Source organism: Pseudorasbora parva, chromosome 3, assembly GCF_024679245.1.
Source record: "Pseudorasbora parva isolate DD20220531a chromosome 3, ASM2467924v1, whole genome shotgun sequence".
In the NCBI taxonomy this organism is placed as follows: domain Eukaryota; kingdom Metazoa; phylum Chordata; class Actinopteri; order Cypriniformes; family Gobionidae; genus Pseudorasbora; species Pseudorasbora parva.
The window spans coordinates 21641082-21659038 of record NC_090174.1 but is presented as its reverse complement, the minus strand read 5'-3'; the positions used below and the strand labels follow the sequence as shown (position 1 = coordinate 21659038).

Here is a 17957-nt window from a genome sequence, read left to right as displayed (position 1 = left end):
TATAACCAGTTGAACATTTTCTTAGTGAAATTCAAAGAAAGATGAAACTTAAAAGCACAGTCGGAGAACTGGTTTGGCCAAGATGTGGTGGTTTATTCCAGATCAGTGAGCATTCTTTTCACATTTCTCAAATAGCATACAAGTATAAATGTGTAGCCCTAAGTCAGATTTTTGTGGTAGGCTTAGACGTGATGGTATGTCTCATTTGATAATGAAATTTAAAGGGTTCATTCATCCAAAAATGTCAATTCTCTCATCATTCACTCACCCTTGTGTCATTCTTCAAAGCACAAATACATATATTTTTTTAATGAAAACCCTAAGGGTCATGATCCTTTAAGTTGTAACAAGCTTGTATGAATTTCTTCTGCTGAACACAGAATATATTTTGAAGAATATGGGGAGCTAAACAGTTGATGGACCCCGTTGAATTTAGGACCCAGACTACTAAGGCAGTACTATAGAAAATATCTTATTTTGTGTTCATCAGAACAAATATTCATACAAGTTTGGAACTACTTGAGGGTGTGTAAATGACAGAACTTTTGTTAACTATTCATAAACTACATTCATAGGTCTGATTTTTATAAAATGTATAATGGTATTCCAAAGACAAGGGCATTTCTGACACAACAAGACCATTTATTGCAATGAATTTATTGCAAATACTGGAGAAAAATCCTCACAATCACAAAGTTGTTTTGGTCCCAAAGTCAACATTCTGAATCTACACCGAAGCAGGGCAAAAGGTTTATATGTAAAAAAAAAAAAATAGTGTTACTAACAAGTGAAGACCTGTATTGTTAGCTCTATGTTACATGAATATGCCATGAGCCACAGACTATACAACTGCATAACGAACACATTCCCTATTAACCGCAGCCGATAGCATAGACACAGAGACTCTGTGACAGAGTTGACCTCACGTTGAGAAATTTAAGGAGAACCACCTCAAGGACTCAGTATTAATGGATTAGCCAGTGTTGAGGAACAGTTAGAGGAGAGTTATAAATTAAAAGTGGAGACTATGATTTAGGTAAGTGATCGTTTAATAAGTTCTAGGAGGGAGAGGTATTCCAACAAACAGTTCACGGTCATAACAATCATTCGCTTATGAACCTTCAGAATTAAATATCAACCTGCCAATAATGACGATACGTGGGCTGCACAGTGGTCATGATCAGTAAAATTGTGCATTCAACATGGAAAATACATTTGATTTACAAATGTAAACATGTACATAATTAAGTGGTTCAGATTATTTCTACCATTTTAGCAAACTATTACACTTATTTTAATAGAAATAGAGGAATATTAGCTATTTGCAAAAATATTCACCATTCAGACTGGAAACATCAAACTAATTATGTGATATCTATAAGAAAATACGTAGTCAAGGGCAGTTCACTATTTTAAGCTCCTGATTTAATACACCATTCCAGGTCACAGGAAAATATGTACATTTCTTAATAAAATCCTCTAGACAGGCACATTTGGTATTTCAAGCTATTCCTGACATATTTCACAAGGCGCAAGAGGCTCACGCGGGGTAGTCGGAAACACTGTAGTGGATCTGTTTCCGTGTCACAGAAGCATGACCTCGACACTGCAAACAAACAAAAACATTTTTTTTTTGTCTTATTCATCTTTGTACTTCCATCAACTTCCTTCATGGTCATCCAGCAGCTGCTCTGAATCAATGGAAACAGAAGAAAACTGGTCCTCGAAATTCAGGAAAGGGGGGTTGTAATCTTTCTCGAGCATTTTCTTCCAGGTTTTAACTGAGAAAAGAACAGATTAAAAGGGTGAATCATAATGCAGAGCGCAAATAATTCTTATGCATTAAGTTTTCACACTAAAATATGTAAACAAATGATTAGCACTTTAATGATGCTTTCAAAAATTCCTTTCATAAAAACTCGGGCTTAATTAATTAATTAATTAATATTTGGCTATTATGCGAGTATCAGCTTATGAGGACTTATGCAAGACTACTCGTAATTATTTGATCAAAAATACAGTAAGAAGAGTAAAATTGTGAAATATTACAATTTACAAGTGTATTTATTGAACTATATTTTAACATGTAATTTATTTCTGATGGCAAATCAACATTTTTCAGCATCATTACTCCAGTCCTCATTATGGAAGCCTGTTTCTGCCACTTAAAGCGATAGTTCACCTAAAAATGAAACTTATTTCAGACAAATCTCAGTTAGTATTCCCAATGCCATTAAGAAGGTCAAAAACCTGGCACAATCATTATATATAGATAGATATAGATATAGATGTATGTATGTATATATATATATATATATATATATATATATATATATATATATATACACATACATACATACATCTATATCACATACACACACACTTCCTAAAGGATTATTAGGAACACCATACTAATACTGTGTTTGACCCCCTTTCGCCTTCAGAACTGCCTTAATTCTACATGGCATTGATTCAACAAGGTGCTAAAAGCATTCTTCAGAAATGTTGGCCCATATTGATAGGATAGCATCTTGCAGTTGATGGAGATTTGTGGGATGCACATCCAGGGCACGAAGCTCCCGTTCCACCACATCCTAAAAATGCTCTGTTGGGTTGAGATCTGGTGACTGTGGGGGCCATTTTAGTAACAATGAACTCTTTGTCATGTTCAAGAAACCAATTTGAAATGATTCGAGCTTCGTGGCGATGTATTATCCTGCTGGAAGTAGCCATCAGAGGATGGGTACATGGTGGTCATAAAGGGATGGACATCGTCAGAAACAATGCTCAGGTAGGCTGTGGCATTTAAACGATGCCCAATTGGCACTAAGGGGCCTAAAGTGTGCCAAGAAAACATACTCCACACCATTACACCACCACCACCAGCCTGCACAGTGGTAACAAGGCATGATGGATCCACGTTCTCACTCTGTTTTGCAAACTCACTCAAGTTCTCAAACATAACATTTTCATTTTTGGGTGAACTATCCCTTTAATAAAACAATTAAAAGAGTAATTGTAACTTTTTTCAGAATTCTGACTTTTTTCCTCACAGTTGCGAGTTATAAAGTCAGAATTCTGAGATATAAACTTGCAATTGCGAGATATAAAGTCACAATTCTGACTATTCATAATTCATAGCTGGCATTCCTATAAACAAAGCAAATAAGTTACACATTTACAGATTTAAAAGTAATGAGTAATTTAACAGAGTAGTTAACTAAGAGAATAATGAAGCCAGTAAAAAAAGGTAATAAATTCACACTATTTTTAGGTTTTTAACTAGGACGTACTGTACTCTGGCTCTTCTATTCCAGAAGGTTCTCCCGACGGCTCCACCTCCTGTAGCTCCTCCTGCTGCTCCAGAGATTCTGCCTCCAGGCTTGCAATCATCACCTCATAGGCTTTTCTGGCTTCGGCTGATAACTCGATCATTTTGTGATAATGGTCCTGTGGCCATGGAATAATTACATGTACAGGAATCAGCAAAATTCAATGAATAAATACAATAAGTTAAGTATAATGACTTATTTTACTGTAATTCCACTTAAGATTCTTTACAAGTATCAACATTTACCTTAACTACAACTAGAAACTTCAGGTACTCACCTGTGCGCCATCATAGTTAAAGATGCCCACCAAGCTGACCGGGACAGCTTTATTAACACAGCGGCCCAGTGCCTTTCTCGACAATGCAAACACAAATGGGACACCTTGATCCCGGCATGTGTCAATGATAGTGTGCAGAGCCTCATCTAAACCTCCTACATTAATACAACAGGCCATCGATCAGCAACAACACGCAAACTGCAACATGAATCGAAATGTACGTTTGTGCTGTAAGTTCATGCTACCTTTAGACTGAATCCGTTCACAGTTGGGCGAGATGATAACGCACTTGACCTTCCTGAGTTTGAGGTGTTTCAGCACCTCTCGTAGGCCCATGACCAACCTGCGCTTCATCCTGGCCTTCATGGGGTCTTTCTGATAAAGACGATCCTGAAACCTCACCAGCTCCTTCAGTAAGCTGCTCACACATTCATCTACATCTTTTCTAAGCACTTGGTTGCAGTAGCTGTAGACATAGAAGAAAAATATATTAACTACAAAGGAATAATAAAAATAGTCATTATTATTATTATTAAATAAAAAATGTTCCATCACTTGAAAAAAAGTGAACTTCAGGACTTAGACTTTTGTTTCATCAAGCCTTCAAGTATTTTTAGGAACAATCTTTGAGAAACAAAACTGTAACCAAAATATAACATAAATGCTCTTACTCTCTGAACTTCCGGCTGTGGATTTTGGGATGATTGGGATTACAGGATTTTAGTGTTGCATTTTCTGACACACTGTCATCCAACTTGTGATCAGATGGCGAACCAGGCTGGTCACACTCCGACTCCTCAGTACCAACAAGTCCAGGGTTTTCATCTATATCTGATACAGATTGTGAAACAACAATATTTCACTACAACAAATCACACTAAAATATTTCATATTCGGACTCTGAGCAACCTCAGTAATTGTCTACAATGATCACTTATTATGCGATGATAATATAATATTTTTTGTTAGAATATTGTCCTCTTTAACACTGTGAAGCTGCTTTGAAACAATCGTCATTGTAAACGTGCTATAAAAATAAAGTTGATTGATTGATTGATATTACAGTACTGTGTTTCATACTTGTGTGTTGGTCATTGTCAGCCAGGCTTGTTTCAGAAGGATTCTCACTATTACTAGTTTCTTTTTCAACAGCCTCAGTGGCCACTCGGGCCGGGTCTCTCTCCTCCAGCAGGCGGTTCTGTTTCCTCTCCTCTCTTTCCCGAAGAATGACCTTAGTTGTTCAAAATGCAAAACATCTTTTAGTATGCTTATCAAAAATATAGATTCAAAATGTACAATATACAGTGGGTATGGAAAGTATTCAGACCCTGTTAAATTTTTCACTCTGTTATATTGCAGCCGTTTTCTAAAATCATGATTTTTTTTTTCTCATTAATGTGTACACAGCACCCCATATTGACAGAAATATAATTTATATATTATACATATATTCACAGTGGTTCACAGTATATTCAAAGATATATCAATTAAGAAAATAAATCAACTTTCCCTTGAGCCTTTGATATAAAACGTCATGGTAATATAAGAATATCCTTCAGAAAAAAAGTTTCAGATCTAAAAACTTGCTTGTTAGTCAAAGAAAAGCTTTTATTGACAGCTGGCTCAGCAAATGACCGATCTGTGAATGTTCTTCCTGTTGACATCAGTGTGGAGTGAAATGCCTTATGCGAGTAAAATTATTACTTTTTTAAATATGTGATGATATCTACATCACTGAGATAGTTTGATATCTACTGATTATGTGTACGTGTCCAACTAAACATAATTAACGCTAACTTGCACGCTGTTACAGCCTGGAGTATCCTTTGCTTTTGAGGTGTTGTTGGTTCATTGTCTAGCGATTCAGGATCAGACTTGAACATGTCCCGGGGCTGTGTTTTCCAGTCGGGCTACCAAACTGTATCACCGGCCTACCCCATGGGCTATCTTAAATAGTGAAATAACATTCCTTTCTTGGTGTGCGCTGTTCACTCTCTTGACTTGATATCTGAAGGAAAAATAAAATCGCAGAAGTTTTGAACATGCTGATTTGCACATACTTGGCTTTTGTGTCTGTGTCTGTGTTTGTGTTTGTGTGTGTGTGTGTGTGTGTGTGTGTGTGTGTGTGAGTGTTAGTGATCCACAGTTTGTGGTTATATCCACCAACCGGACGGGCCAAGTAATAAAATAAATAACATGTTAATCAATCGCAGGTGGATAAGAAAAATCATTGTGTTTGTTTGATAAAGACGCTTTGCGAACCTTGTGGGCGAATCCTTCTGGTTGCCGTTTTTCCACATGTAATGACGGGAGACGAAAGCTTATTATAATATGCAAAACTGTTTACTGTTCACTCAAGTCTTCAATGTGGCATGCCCATAAAAAAAATAAGCGTTCCTGGAGCTAGGCTCAAAGGCAGGTTAGAAAATAGCCTATTACTTATTCATTATGTTTTTAAAGGGTCATGAAACCCCATTTCAGCAGCAGTCAGTTCTCCCAACAGTTCTAAAAAAAATACTTTAAAAGTGGGCATGGTTTAGCGGCAGAGTGGGGTATGACAGCACAGCAGCGGCTTCTTTTGATTCAGACAATTTTATTTTGCTTTCATTAAAAGCATCAAAGCTTCCCACAAATGCACGCTGCAAATGATCATTACGATACACTCGACACGTGGTTTTGTAAGCTCACCATTACACAAATACATACAGTATATTCTGTGACAACTATAATTTAATGCACAATTAAATGCACAGCTATTCGCAATTTGTTCTTTGCTTTGAAAATATATGTGAAGACACTGTTGTATAACTTTGATAACTTTTGGGCTTATTTTGTGGAGTTTTATATGCTGTTTGGTCGGTTAAATAGCCGTGAAGAGCGATTACACTCACAGTGCGGACGAATCGTGTTTGTGTGAAGAGACTCAGGATCTTTTGAAGAGAACGCAGGCAATGCAGACACTCATACAAAGCGGAAAAAACACTTGTTTTTGATCCATTAAGGCATCTCTCACTTACTGTATTCAATCTCACTGTCTGAAGCGCCGTCAGTCAGAGGAAAATGCCTATTAACGTGTGCTGTCATGAAAAATTTAGCGTGTGCTGTCATGAATTAAGCAACCCGTCTTCTCATAGAATAAAGACACGCAGTCTCATGAATAATTATGAGACAGCGATTGTCATCGCCGTATTATAGTACAAGAAAGCATCACAGCCTTTGACGTTGACATGAAGATTAATTTTAACCAGGAAGTTAAAAATAGGGCAAAAAGGGTTAAAATTAACTAGTTTACTCCCACATTTAAAATTCAAACACACATTCAAAAGGCTTTCATGACCCTTTAAATGTAAAAAAACACACAAATGTCATAAGTTGACCTCAGACAACAGTATAATAGTCATAGTATACAATAGTGTAATAGTCAATAATCATAGTTCAGGACCCCTTTAAAATGTGTGTGTAATTTCTGCACTAACAGCTACACTAAACACAAATAAAAATTTGGTTTGATGACACCAGTGGCACAAAAATGACTCACTGCATCTTTAAATGGACAGTAGACTCACTCTTTTAAGTGGCGTTGGTTTTTTCGCCTTGGGAACTTCTCGCTGTTTTCCCTTCTTCACTAAGGGACAAGTTGAGTCCAGCGGGTTGTGTGGTGCTTTTTCTTGCTGCCATGGCTTTTTCTGGACTGAAGGTTCTTTGTGGACTACAGGTAGAGCTCCTCCAACTAACACACCGGTAATATTATTTGTTATTTTAGTTTGTCCAAGAATGAAAAATCTGTCATCATTTACTCGCCCTCATGTCATTCCAAACCTGTATGACTTTCATTTATCTTCAAAACACAAATAAAGGTGTTTTTAATTCAATCTGAGAGATTTCTGTCCCTTCATTGAAAGCTTATTCACTCAAAACTCTGACGCTTCATAGAGTTATAAAGAGTACGGAAAAGTAATCCATATGAATTTAGCAGTTTTCTGAAGAGACATGATCAATTTTATATGAACAGATTTAACTAAAGCTTTTATTCACATTTAAACTTTGATCAGCAAATGCACATAGATCAGAGCGCTCAACCAATGGGGTTGAATGCTTGCTCGACAAATGAGGTTTATTCTCGCATCACCCCAGCACATTGGATCTTTTATTTGTTTGCTGGTCAAAGGCTGCATCCGAAATCTTATATTTCCCTACTATATAATAAGCAGCGTGTGACAAATTGTCCAAATTTGCAGTACTCATAAAATGACTACTTCCAGCGAGATTCTTAGTTGTGCATATAATGGGCACTTTAGTATCCTATGAGGCCACAGAAGGATTTGTGAATGGCAGTAATGAGACATAAAATATCACAATTTGTCTTTTGAAAAAGAACAAAGGTCTTATGGGTTTGCAACAACATGAGAAAATGACAGCAAGACATTTTTTTGGTGAACGGCCCCTTTAAAAACCGGTATTTTTTTTTTTTACCTGAAAGTGTTACTGGTCGTTGATCTTGTTTGGATTTTTGAGACTGTTGCTTCTGCTCAAGAACCATCAGCATGTTTCCAAGGTCAAGCTGTACAGGAACTTTTGACTTTTTCTGACTAGTCTGATGAAATAAAAGTGGATTAGAATCAAATTACAATGCATCTAATTTTTCATAAAAATTATCTGGTGATTAATTTTACATTGTATGTCTGGTATTGCAAAGTTCAATCAGATTGAACTGTACACCACATGATGGACAGAGTGTTTTGTTTTCATAAGTTTTAAACATTGCTCTGGAAACCAACCTGTGTTTTCTTAGTGTCACCAGAGGCAGAAGTGGGTGTAGTGGCTTTGTGTTTTATCTCTGGGTGTAAAGACGATCCCTCTTTTTGTGCTAAAGAATGTCCTTTGAGTTCCTGAATAAATGTTATTACAGATGATACAATAAACATGTGCATATCTCCGTCTCTGTCATTCAAACGTGTTATATGAACTGCTAGCATTAGGATCTGCTCAGGCCAAAAGAATAAACTCACAAATGCAAGCGACAGGTCTGGAAACTCCTCTTCATCCTACAAAAACAATCATTGATAATCACCATTATGCTTCTAATGTACGTTAATGATCAAACATAAAAAAATGAGGGGAGGAAGCAATATTTCAACTATTAAAATTTAAAATAAATATTTTAAAATAAAAGTGATATAGTGAATAAATATTGATTGTTTCTAAAACTGATTATAATTAACCAGACTATTATAATTCTTTCAGTTTTTCATTTTAATTGGTAAGTCACTTTATGTTAGCTTTATTAAATTTATATATATACTTTTAATCTTTAACTTACCTTTAGTATTTAGTGTAAAATCCTGAACTTATTTCAGCTAGTTGCCAAGGCAAGGCATCTTTTTCAAAGTTTTACATATAATATTTTTATGAACCTTTATATATATATATATATATATTTTGTTTTTGTTTTTTTTTTAAATAGTTTTAGTTAACAATAATGACACTGATTTAAACACCAATTTATTTCCAAGTAACAACTTAACATTGCATTCAGAAAATAGCATATGACATACATAAACAGTTTTTACCTCAAACTTCGGTGGCTCCTGCTGTATCAGATGTTTCTCCGGTGTCTCCTCTGCGTTCTCCGATACCGTTTTGGATTTCTTCTTTTTCTTCCTCTTCTTCTTCTCAGCTTTCTGCTCTGCTGTCTGAGAGGATAGATCCTCCTAAACACAGAAAAATTGTGTCTGTTTTGTAAAGTACATTTTTAAAATGCTGATGAACAGTCCGTTAGTTTACCTGGGAAGATGTGTTGGCTTTGGGGCTTTTCTGGATGACTCTGGGAGGCTGAGAGGCAATGTTTGCCCAGGAGTTAGCAGCAGAACCAGTGGGATTAGATATTGCACTACCCTCATCTAAATAAGAATGGATTTGAAAGAATATGATACATTTAATTCCTTTAATATTGAATTTTAACATCTAATTTAAAGAGATTCAAAACCCATATCCGTTATATGACACAGGCCGATTTCCCAGTGAAACGAACCTGAATATTCAGTTAATTTATTTTCCTTGAAATTGTGCAAAATAACAAAAGGGAAGACGTGTATTATTAAATTTGGCATGAAACAAGTTGGTGTTTTCTTCCATATTTTTACATATGTACTTGAATGAAAAGGCTTCTTGAACAAGAAAAAAATGGTTTTCTATTGCTGTGACCTCAAGCCAGTAAACACATCATCAGAAAAGTCAATGCAAAGGGGAGGGGTTTAATTAAAGATTACAAGGGCACGTGACTTAAAGGGGGGGTGAAACACTCAGTTTCAGTCAATCTCATGTCAATCTTCAGTGCCTATAGAGTAGTATTGCATCCTTCATATCTACGAAAAGTCTTTAGTTTTATTATATTTATAAAAGTAATATAGGCTGTACCGAGTCTTTCCGGAAAAAAACGAGCGCCAGGAGTCGTATCGTGTGGGCGGAGCTAAAGAATGACGAATGAGTGCAAAGTGGTGACGTCCTCAAGCATGGAGAAACCCTTGGCTCTCGATCGGATTCAGCTAATACAGATATGATCCAGAATCAAATCTGAGGCTGAAATAAATTGAACAGGAGAAACAGCAACAGCAGGACGTCCGTCTCTGTGGTATGTACTGTATTTAGTGGCCTGTCAACATTTGTGTGTGTTTACTCGCAGTTTATGAGGACATGATTCGGTTTATGGATTATTGTATGCGACTAAACCTTAGCAGTAGCAAGCAAAACGGTTTTGCACGTCAGACTAGTGTAACGTTATACATAGAACAACAATGGAGTAACGTTAGCACATTTGACTGACGAAGCACGCGATCGTGTCGTTTACTGATGTTTACTCACGTGACGGTAGCCAACAGCACAGACATTTGAAGCAGTTTTACTCACCGGCTGCTTCCAAAGCAGGACCGAACCTTTATCGCTGGGACCGCTCCATCAAAAACACACTTCTTTGGTATGATTTGGTGAAGTCCTGTGACAGCAGTGACCGTGGAAATCCACTTTGCGACGCGACTGAAGCGATGTTGTGAAGTTTCCTGTCATTTCTGCGTTCAAATCGGTTCAAATGCAGCGTTGCCTTCCCGGAATGCTGTGCTGAAGTGTTGAAGTCGCTTGATGTCACCCATAGGAATAAAGTGGAGCGCGGCGCGGACTATAATGACATAAGTGTTCACGGACGACTGGATCTGCACCTGAGCGAGTGTTTATGGGCGTGCATTTCCTCTCTCGCTCTAGTCACGCGCGCGCGCGCACCCTATTGGGAGAAGAGCCCGTACGGCCCACACAAGGACCTTCCGCTCTATCGACGCCAAGCCAAGCCATTCTCGAAGAAAACTCTCAGAAACTTGTGAGAAACCGGAAGGAGTATTTTTAACACAGAAATACTCCATCAAACGTCCAGCATTAGTTTTTGAAACTTTGTCTATGTTTAGGATGGGAATCCAAGTCTTTAACAGTGTAAAAAGCTCTGTATGGATGAAACAGCATTTCACCCCCCCTTTAAAAAAAGTGTGTATAATAAAGAAATGTAAATACATACTGCAATATTCTGTAAGAAAAAAAAAGGAATGGCCAATTTTGATTTTATGGAGACTTGATTTCTGAAGCATGTTTGCACATCTTTACCTGTTGTGATAACTAATGACATGTCATACTTTCCACTGGACAAGTCTTGCTGTGCAGACTTGGTTCTTCGTTTTGATACATTCTAACAGAAAACAACAATTGCCAAGTTTCAGTGAGAACGTGAAGGCAGCGCATGTTTGTAAAAGAACTTTGTGCTTTAAAAGAACAATGTGTTATTTGGCTCAAACCATCATCCATGATAGTTACCTTACAAATGAGTGCTGGTGAACTCTGACGCTCTGCTGGCATGACTGCACTAGCACACACCGTTGGTTCCTGGTGCAGGAAAGCTGCTGTATGGTTGCTGGGTGTGATATCACCCAATTCCGGGAAATCGGCCAGTTTCATTTCAAATGTGCTACTGTATGTAATGGCCGATTTGGCTCTCTCAGCTGGGTTTGGGGTAGGTTTGGTCCCTCTGTAACCTTGAAACAGAAACAATAATTTGATTACTATTTAACCAGTAAATTATTATCAAAATGCTTCTTAAAAGGAATTAGCACCTCTATCTGTTGATCTCCTGCTGATTCTTTTGTCCTGAGAGGAAGGCTCAGCTCTGTTGTCCTGTAACATCTGAAAGATTTAAAAACTTTTGCACAACAGTTTAATAATGCAAATCATCCAAATGGCCATACTAGAATCAGACCTTTCCAGTTTGCTTGTTTGTGCCTTCTTTGAAACCACTGCGTGTTTTGAGATCAGCGCTCTTGTTTGTGTGAAAGCTACTGTTGTAGCCGTGCATCCTTGGTGCCGCATCATACTGATTGTCAACTGATCGCTGCCTTTTCTTGAACCAGTCCTCAGGTGACGACTGGCATGCAGTGTTTTTAGATGGAGGTCTGTGTACAATAAAAAATTTAAATCATATTTATCATACTACTAATCAAAACCAGATGATACTAACGACTTCCATAGTAGGGAAAAATATGAAATAAAAAAATACTATGGAAGTCAATATGTGCCGTCAACTGTCTGGTTACCAAAATTCTTAAAAAATATATTCTGTGTACAGCAGAAGTAAGAAATTCATACAGGTTTGAAACAACTTGAATGTGAATAAATTATGGAATAATTTGGGTGAACTATTCCTTTAATTTAATTGTGAACAGTTAAAATGGCTTTATATGATGAACAAAACAACAACAAAAAACCCCACATGATTCATATTATGATGTCTTTTGGACCTTTTTGGATCTTCTAAGTTTTCACAACTTCTAAGTTTTAGTACTGATGAACCTGTGTGAACTTTCAAAAAAAAGCCCATGATTGCTACAAATTAAAAACAGATTCCCACAAACTCATGGCCATGTTTAAGGTAAACCTTATGTTGCACATATTCATTCCCTTGTTTAAATTTAGTTAAATTGGGGGGGGGGGGGGGGAGAGGGGGAGATGGCGGGGGGTATTTAGTGTCAATAAAACACTGAATTTGCTTATTTGGAAAAAGAATCTACATATTATGTTACTGAATCATATTTCTTAATTTTGGCCTACTATGACAGGTAAAGACAGATGCCACATGATCACTTATATTTACCTTTTTAAATGATCCTCCATTTTGTATGGTTGTGGAAGGCTATGAATCAAACAACTTAAGAGGATCCAAAACTCCAGCCTTCATTATCTGTGAGCAGAGAGACAGGTTCAAAGAACAGATTGGTGATATGATAACACAACATGCACGAGGTGAAAAGAAGCTGAATTCATAAAATAACCATATGTAGTACACAAATATGCGTTTAAACAAACGATGTAAACGATGTGTAAATGACAAATAATGACGCAGCAACCGAAGTTTAAAGACTGAACACCACTTGACAGTATGTCATAATTCCGCCAATCAAAGTAATATACAAGGATACGGTTAAAAATACGGGTTTATATTTACTACAAACTGACGTTTATTCATTTAATCGGTAAACGTATATAAGGTTTTTTTTTTTTTCATGAGTGTTGTCGTAATGGAGATAGACTGGATCGGTTAGCAGTAAGCTGTACTGAAGTGAACATCATGCAAACTTTAATTCAAACATACTGAGCTACTGCCTTACATGTCAAATAACATGATAGAGTCAGTGTGACGCATGTTTAGCTGTCGACAGGTTTCAGCAGCTCTTCTGTGTCGGGTTCACCACCAGCCAAATGGGATTTCTAGATAGCACGTTTAGACATCTGAGCTAGTGTAAATACACAGTCGTGACGATAAACGATATGAAAAAACCAACAAATAGCAAGATCTTTCATACCTTCCGGCCTTTAACAAACTCCATTTTGAAAAGACGTAGTCCGTTCGGCTCAGATGTAAAACTGGTAGGCCAAATAATTAAAGATTAAGCTCAAAGTTGACAACATGCTCAATCGGCGGGGGAACTTTTATTTTGAAGGGTGGTCTGATACATTACTCAACCATAGACTGGTTGATGTGATATTCAGCAGATACATGTTGATGACATTTTAGACTTGTTTATGTCTCATCTAAAAAGTAAACCTAATTGGAAAAAAAGCCTTCATGGCATGTGCATGCAAATGAATAGAAACATTTAGATTTAAATAAAAATGCTGTAGACAATAATCATCTTTATTGTTTTATTAATCTCGCTTAAAAGTTACATTCACAATACATATTTTGATATATAAACACATGTACAGAGTACCAGACATTTTTAAAAACATTAATATTGGTAGTGTTTTTTTAAGAAGTGTATGTTCATCAAGCCTGCATTTATTTTATATTTAAAAAATACAGGAAAAACAGTATTATTGTGAAATAAAATAATGTTTTTCTATTTTAAAATATAAATATTTCTGTGATTTAAAGCTATATTCTCAGCATTATTACTCCTGTCTTCAGTGTCACATGATCCTTCGGAAGTCATTCTAACTGATTTATTATCAATGTTGGAAACAGTTGTGCTGCTTAATATTTTTGTATAACCTATTTTTTCAGGATTCTTTGATGAAAAAAAAGTAAAAAATAAAATAAAAAAACAGCATTTATTTAATATGATTTATTATATTTATTATATTATCTTATTATTATTATTATTATTATTTTACCAAATAAATGCAGGCTTAATGAGCATAAGAGACTTTCAAAAACATTACAAATAGTTGTGTGTGTGTGTGTGTACACGTTTTTATTACATTGTTTGGACCAAATATCCCCACAATGTAATATAAACCTGAGATCACCTACATTGTGGGGACCAGCCATCGTCCCCCACCAGGCTTGTGCAAAATTCAGAATTTCAGGATTGGCCTCAATTCAGTTCATGAATTGGAATTTGAATTGAATTGACTGCCCCACATGAAGTTGAATTTTGAATGACAGGAAGTAGAATTAAATTCATGACAATTCAAAGAAATTCCACAGTCACAGAAAGAATGTGTTGAATCTCACATACATTCAGTGTTAGTAAAGTTACTTTGGAAATGTATTTTCTTACTGTTATAAGTTACCCATTATAAATGTGGTTTGGCTAATGCAAAGCAATTTCCTTTTAATGTGATTATTAACTAATTAAATGACACATTTTACCTCAGTAATACAACAATTACATGAATGTTGTAATTTAATAACACAATTTCATTACACGTATCTACACTGTAAAAAATTACACAGTATCTACTTAAAAAATATGGTAACAATATTACACATAATATTTAAGTAGTTTTTATTATGAATTAAATATTATTAGTGAAATGTGCTTTTTTTATTTAAGTTGACTTTGATAAAAATATATAAATTAGAGTAAATGTAAATGACCTGTTTATATTTGACTTTCAAATATAATTTGATGTTATTCAGTGAATAGTCTGTTTGATGCTGGCACAAGTAGAAACAAACTTGTTTTTGCACTAGCATTAGTAAAGTTATTGCTCATTGAACAATAAAATGATGTAAAAAAAAAAAAAAAAAAAATACCGTCCAATCATTATACCATCATTAAAAAAACTATTGAAAAATGGGTAGCTAAACAATTGACTAACCATTTAAGTAAGGGCTATACCAGGGATGGAAATTAGCACCCGCCACCAGCCAAATGCGGGTGATTTTGAGTTGTGGCGGGTAAACTCGCTTCTTCACCTACCGGCCACCGTGGCGGGTAAATAAAAATAGCATACTGACTGTTTCCCCTCTTTATAAACTGCGTTCAGTGCATGCGAGTGCGGCCGTATGTCCGAATATGACCAGTCGTTTTCGCCGTCATTACCCAGTCTGAATATGCCTTAAGTGAACTTTATACAGTCGTGAAAGATGACGCATATCCTTCTATTAGCTCTTAAAGGGGCAGTAGCCTTTACTGCTGTCTGTTTAATGTCAAACAAGAGATAAGGACATCACTCACTGCTCTTGATTGAATAGCTTTTGTAAGTTAAATAAGGATTAATCTTTCATTTAAACTGTTAAATATGCAGTTATTTTACATTTGATTACTTCATTCAATTTCTGTACCTTTCTGCAGGCCAGTAGACCTGTACATTATTATTTAATGCACACATGATTGAGGTCGAGTTAAACATTTTAGTTTGAATTTTATTTTTATACTGTAGGTTGTTGCAATGTGCTAAATACATATTTGCATAATTTGTAATTGATTTATTATTTGAAACTTTAATATTAATTAATGCAATCGCAATGCCTTGATTTTTAGTAAAGTTACACAGTCATAGCATTAGCCATAAATGCAATGGATAATTGGCATAATTTCTTTTAGTGCTTCAGTTTCAGCCAATAATTTTTATTTTGGTGCATCCCTACTGACAATGTTCTGCTCGGTATGTCGTCAACACGCTTCAGGAGACGCCAAAACTAGTAGTTTCATTGTTGGTACTAAAAACCTAAAACTGGAAGCCATAAAAGACCACGAATCATCCAAACGCCACATCCAGGTAAAAAAAAAAGAAGAGAGAACACAGAGCCCTACTCATTTAATGAAATGTATATCAGTTCATGGTTTGTGTATCATCAAGAGTGAAAAAATGTCAGTATTTCATTGTGATTTGAGATTAAATAAACAGCTTAAGTATTGTAGAGCTTGTAGTATTAATTTTCACGTGCAGTTACACATTGTCGGTTAAAAACAAGAAAGTGGCTGGTAAAAACACTGAGTGGCTGGTAGATTTTGAAATCCACCAGCCACAGTGGCCGGTGGGGCCATCCTTAAAAATATTTTGGTTTGCAGTAACAGTAAAAATTTTTTTAAAAAGGGTCGGTAGGTAGGTCTATATTTTTTTTTTCAAATTTTAATACAAAAAAAAAAAGTACATTTTTGGTGATGGTGATTACGTAGGTATGAATTTAAACAAATTGGCATATCGTGACATCACTGACTGGGTCTTCAAGCCGTGCCTTCGGGCGTGTAGGCTTATTGCAGGCTATATAGACCACAAACAAATTGAAATATTTGTCAAAAACATGTTTATTGCATAAATTTCAGGTGCATTCTTAAAGAAAAGTGTCCAACCACCAGCTAGCTGTCATTGACTCAAAGCTGTCAACCCTCCCTTTTTTTCCGGGTTTCTCACGTATTTTAGCTCTTTTCCCGCTGTCTTCCCGTTTTAGTATTTTCCCGTGATATGTTTCTTATTTTTACCATAGACTGTAAAAAAATATGGACGTAGTGTCCGTGACGTCACCCATAGGATTCCGATAAGCCGTTCTGAAGCTTAAAGTAGGGTCGAGCTGGGCGTTGCCATCTTGTGAGCGAGTCATCGCGTGTCACTCCCGGATAACAGAAAATGGGCAAAAAGGCGGGATGTGCACGGAGCTGAGGTGACGCAATAACTATAGACGGCGGATAAATGGCTATCCACTTGTAACCACGCCCTTAATTATGCAGAGCCTTAAGGCTTTATATAACGTAAACGAATGAGTTATAAAAAAATTCACCCCCCTCAGAGTTGTCATGAAGATCAAAATTAGCCTTATAAGCCAAAACCACAATTTGTACCAGGCTGTAAACATGTTTTTTTCTGCTTTAAAGTTGAGAATTTTAACATGGGGCTCAATGAGATTCTGCTCCCTTCTGGAGCCTGTCCCTAGTGGCCAGTGGAGGAATTGCAGTTTACATTACTTCCGTATTGGCTTCAAGAGAGATCGCGGGAGGTTGCCGCTTGATTTTTACGCTCGATTGTGTAAAAAGGGGTCGTTTTACGCTCGATTGTGAACACGCAACTATCTGTGTCTGTCTCTGAAGTGGCTTGCACTTCTTGCCAGACCAACGCATCTGGTGATATAGACTAGTGCATTTGAATATTAAAAAGCAAAAGTTGTTTTTATGAATTCAATTAATTAAGTAGCTATAACCAGCTATTCAATCAAGAGCAGTGAGTGAGTCCTTATCTTTTGTTTGACAGAGAGCAGTAAAGGCTACTGCCCCTTTAAGACCTAATACAGAGATATGCATCGTCTTTCTCGACTGTATAAAGTTCTCTTAAGGCATATACAGACTGTCTGATGGATACTCATCAAGATCGACATGTTGACATACTTTTTGTGTGAGTTTATCCGTTCAAACGCAAGACTTGAAAGAACTCAATATTTGCGCGCTATGAGACGTGCGCGCGCTGCGCACAGAGACAGATCTTCTGCAATTCACTGCAGAGTTCTCATTCGCGTCTTCTGGCGAATATACTGAGTGATGATGGCGAAAATGACTGGTCATACGGCAGCACTCGCATGCATTGAACACAGTTTACCA

The 17957-nt window shown here is 36.5% G+C and overlaps 1 protein-coding gene across 3 annotated transcripts; it reads right to left on the bottom strand.

The window, feature by feature from the left end:
* Positions 1 to 72: 72 nt before the first annotated feature.
* LOC137070726 (selenocysteine insertion sequence-binding protein 2-like) lies at positions 73 to 13652 on the bottom strand. Of its 3 annotated transcripts, none has more exons than XM_067438119.1 (18): positions 13500 to 13652; positions 12791 to 12877; positions 11900 to 12092; positions 11757 to 11826; positions 11461 to 11678; positions 11254 to 11335; positions 9394 to 9509; positions 9180 to 9320; positions 8619 to 8654; positions 8388 to 8498; positions 8083 to 8203; positions 7176 to 7339; positions 4690 to 4840; positions 4281 to 4440; positions 3855 to 4075; positions 3610 to 3764; positions 3294 to 3450; positions 73 to 1781 (listed from the first exon to the last, which is right to left on the bottom strand). In XM_067438119.1, exons 2-18 carry the CDS (start codon positions 12808 to 12810, stop codon positions 1660 to 1662), a joined length of 2238 nt encoding a protein of 745 aa, XP_067294220.1. In that variant the 5' UTR covers positions 12811 to 12877; positions 13500 to 13652; the 3' UTR covers positions 73 to 1659. The 3 variants fall into 3 exon arrangements, with proteins under 3 accessions (XP_067294220.1, XP_067294222.1, XP_067294221.1); XM_067438121.1 differs by having other exon boundaries at positions 11757 to 11817; XM_067438120.1 differs by lacking the exon at positions 13500 to 13652 and adding an exon at positions 13305 to 13437.
* Positions 13653 to 17957: the final 4305 nt, after the last annotated feature.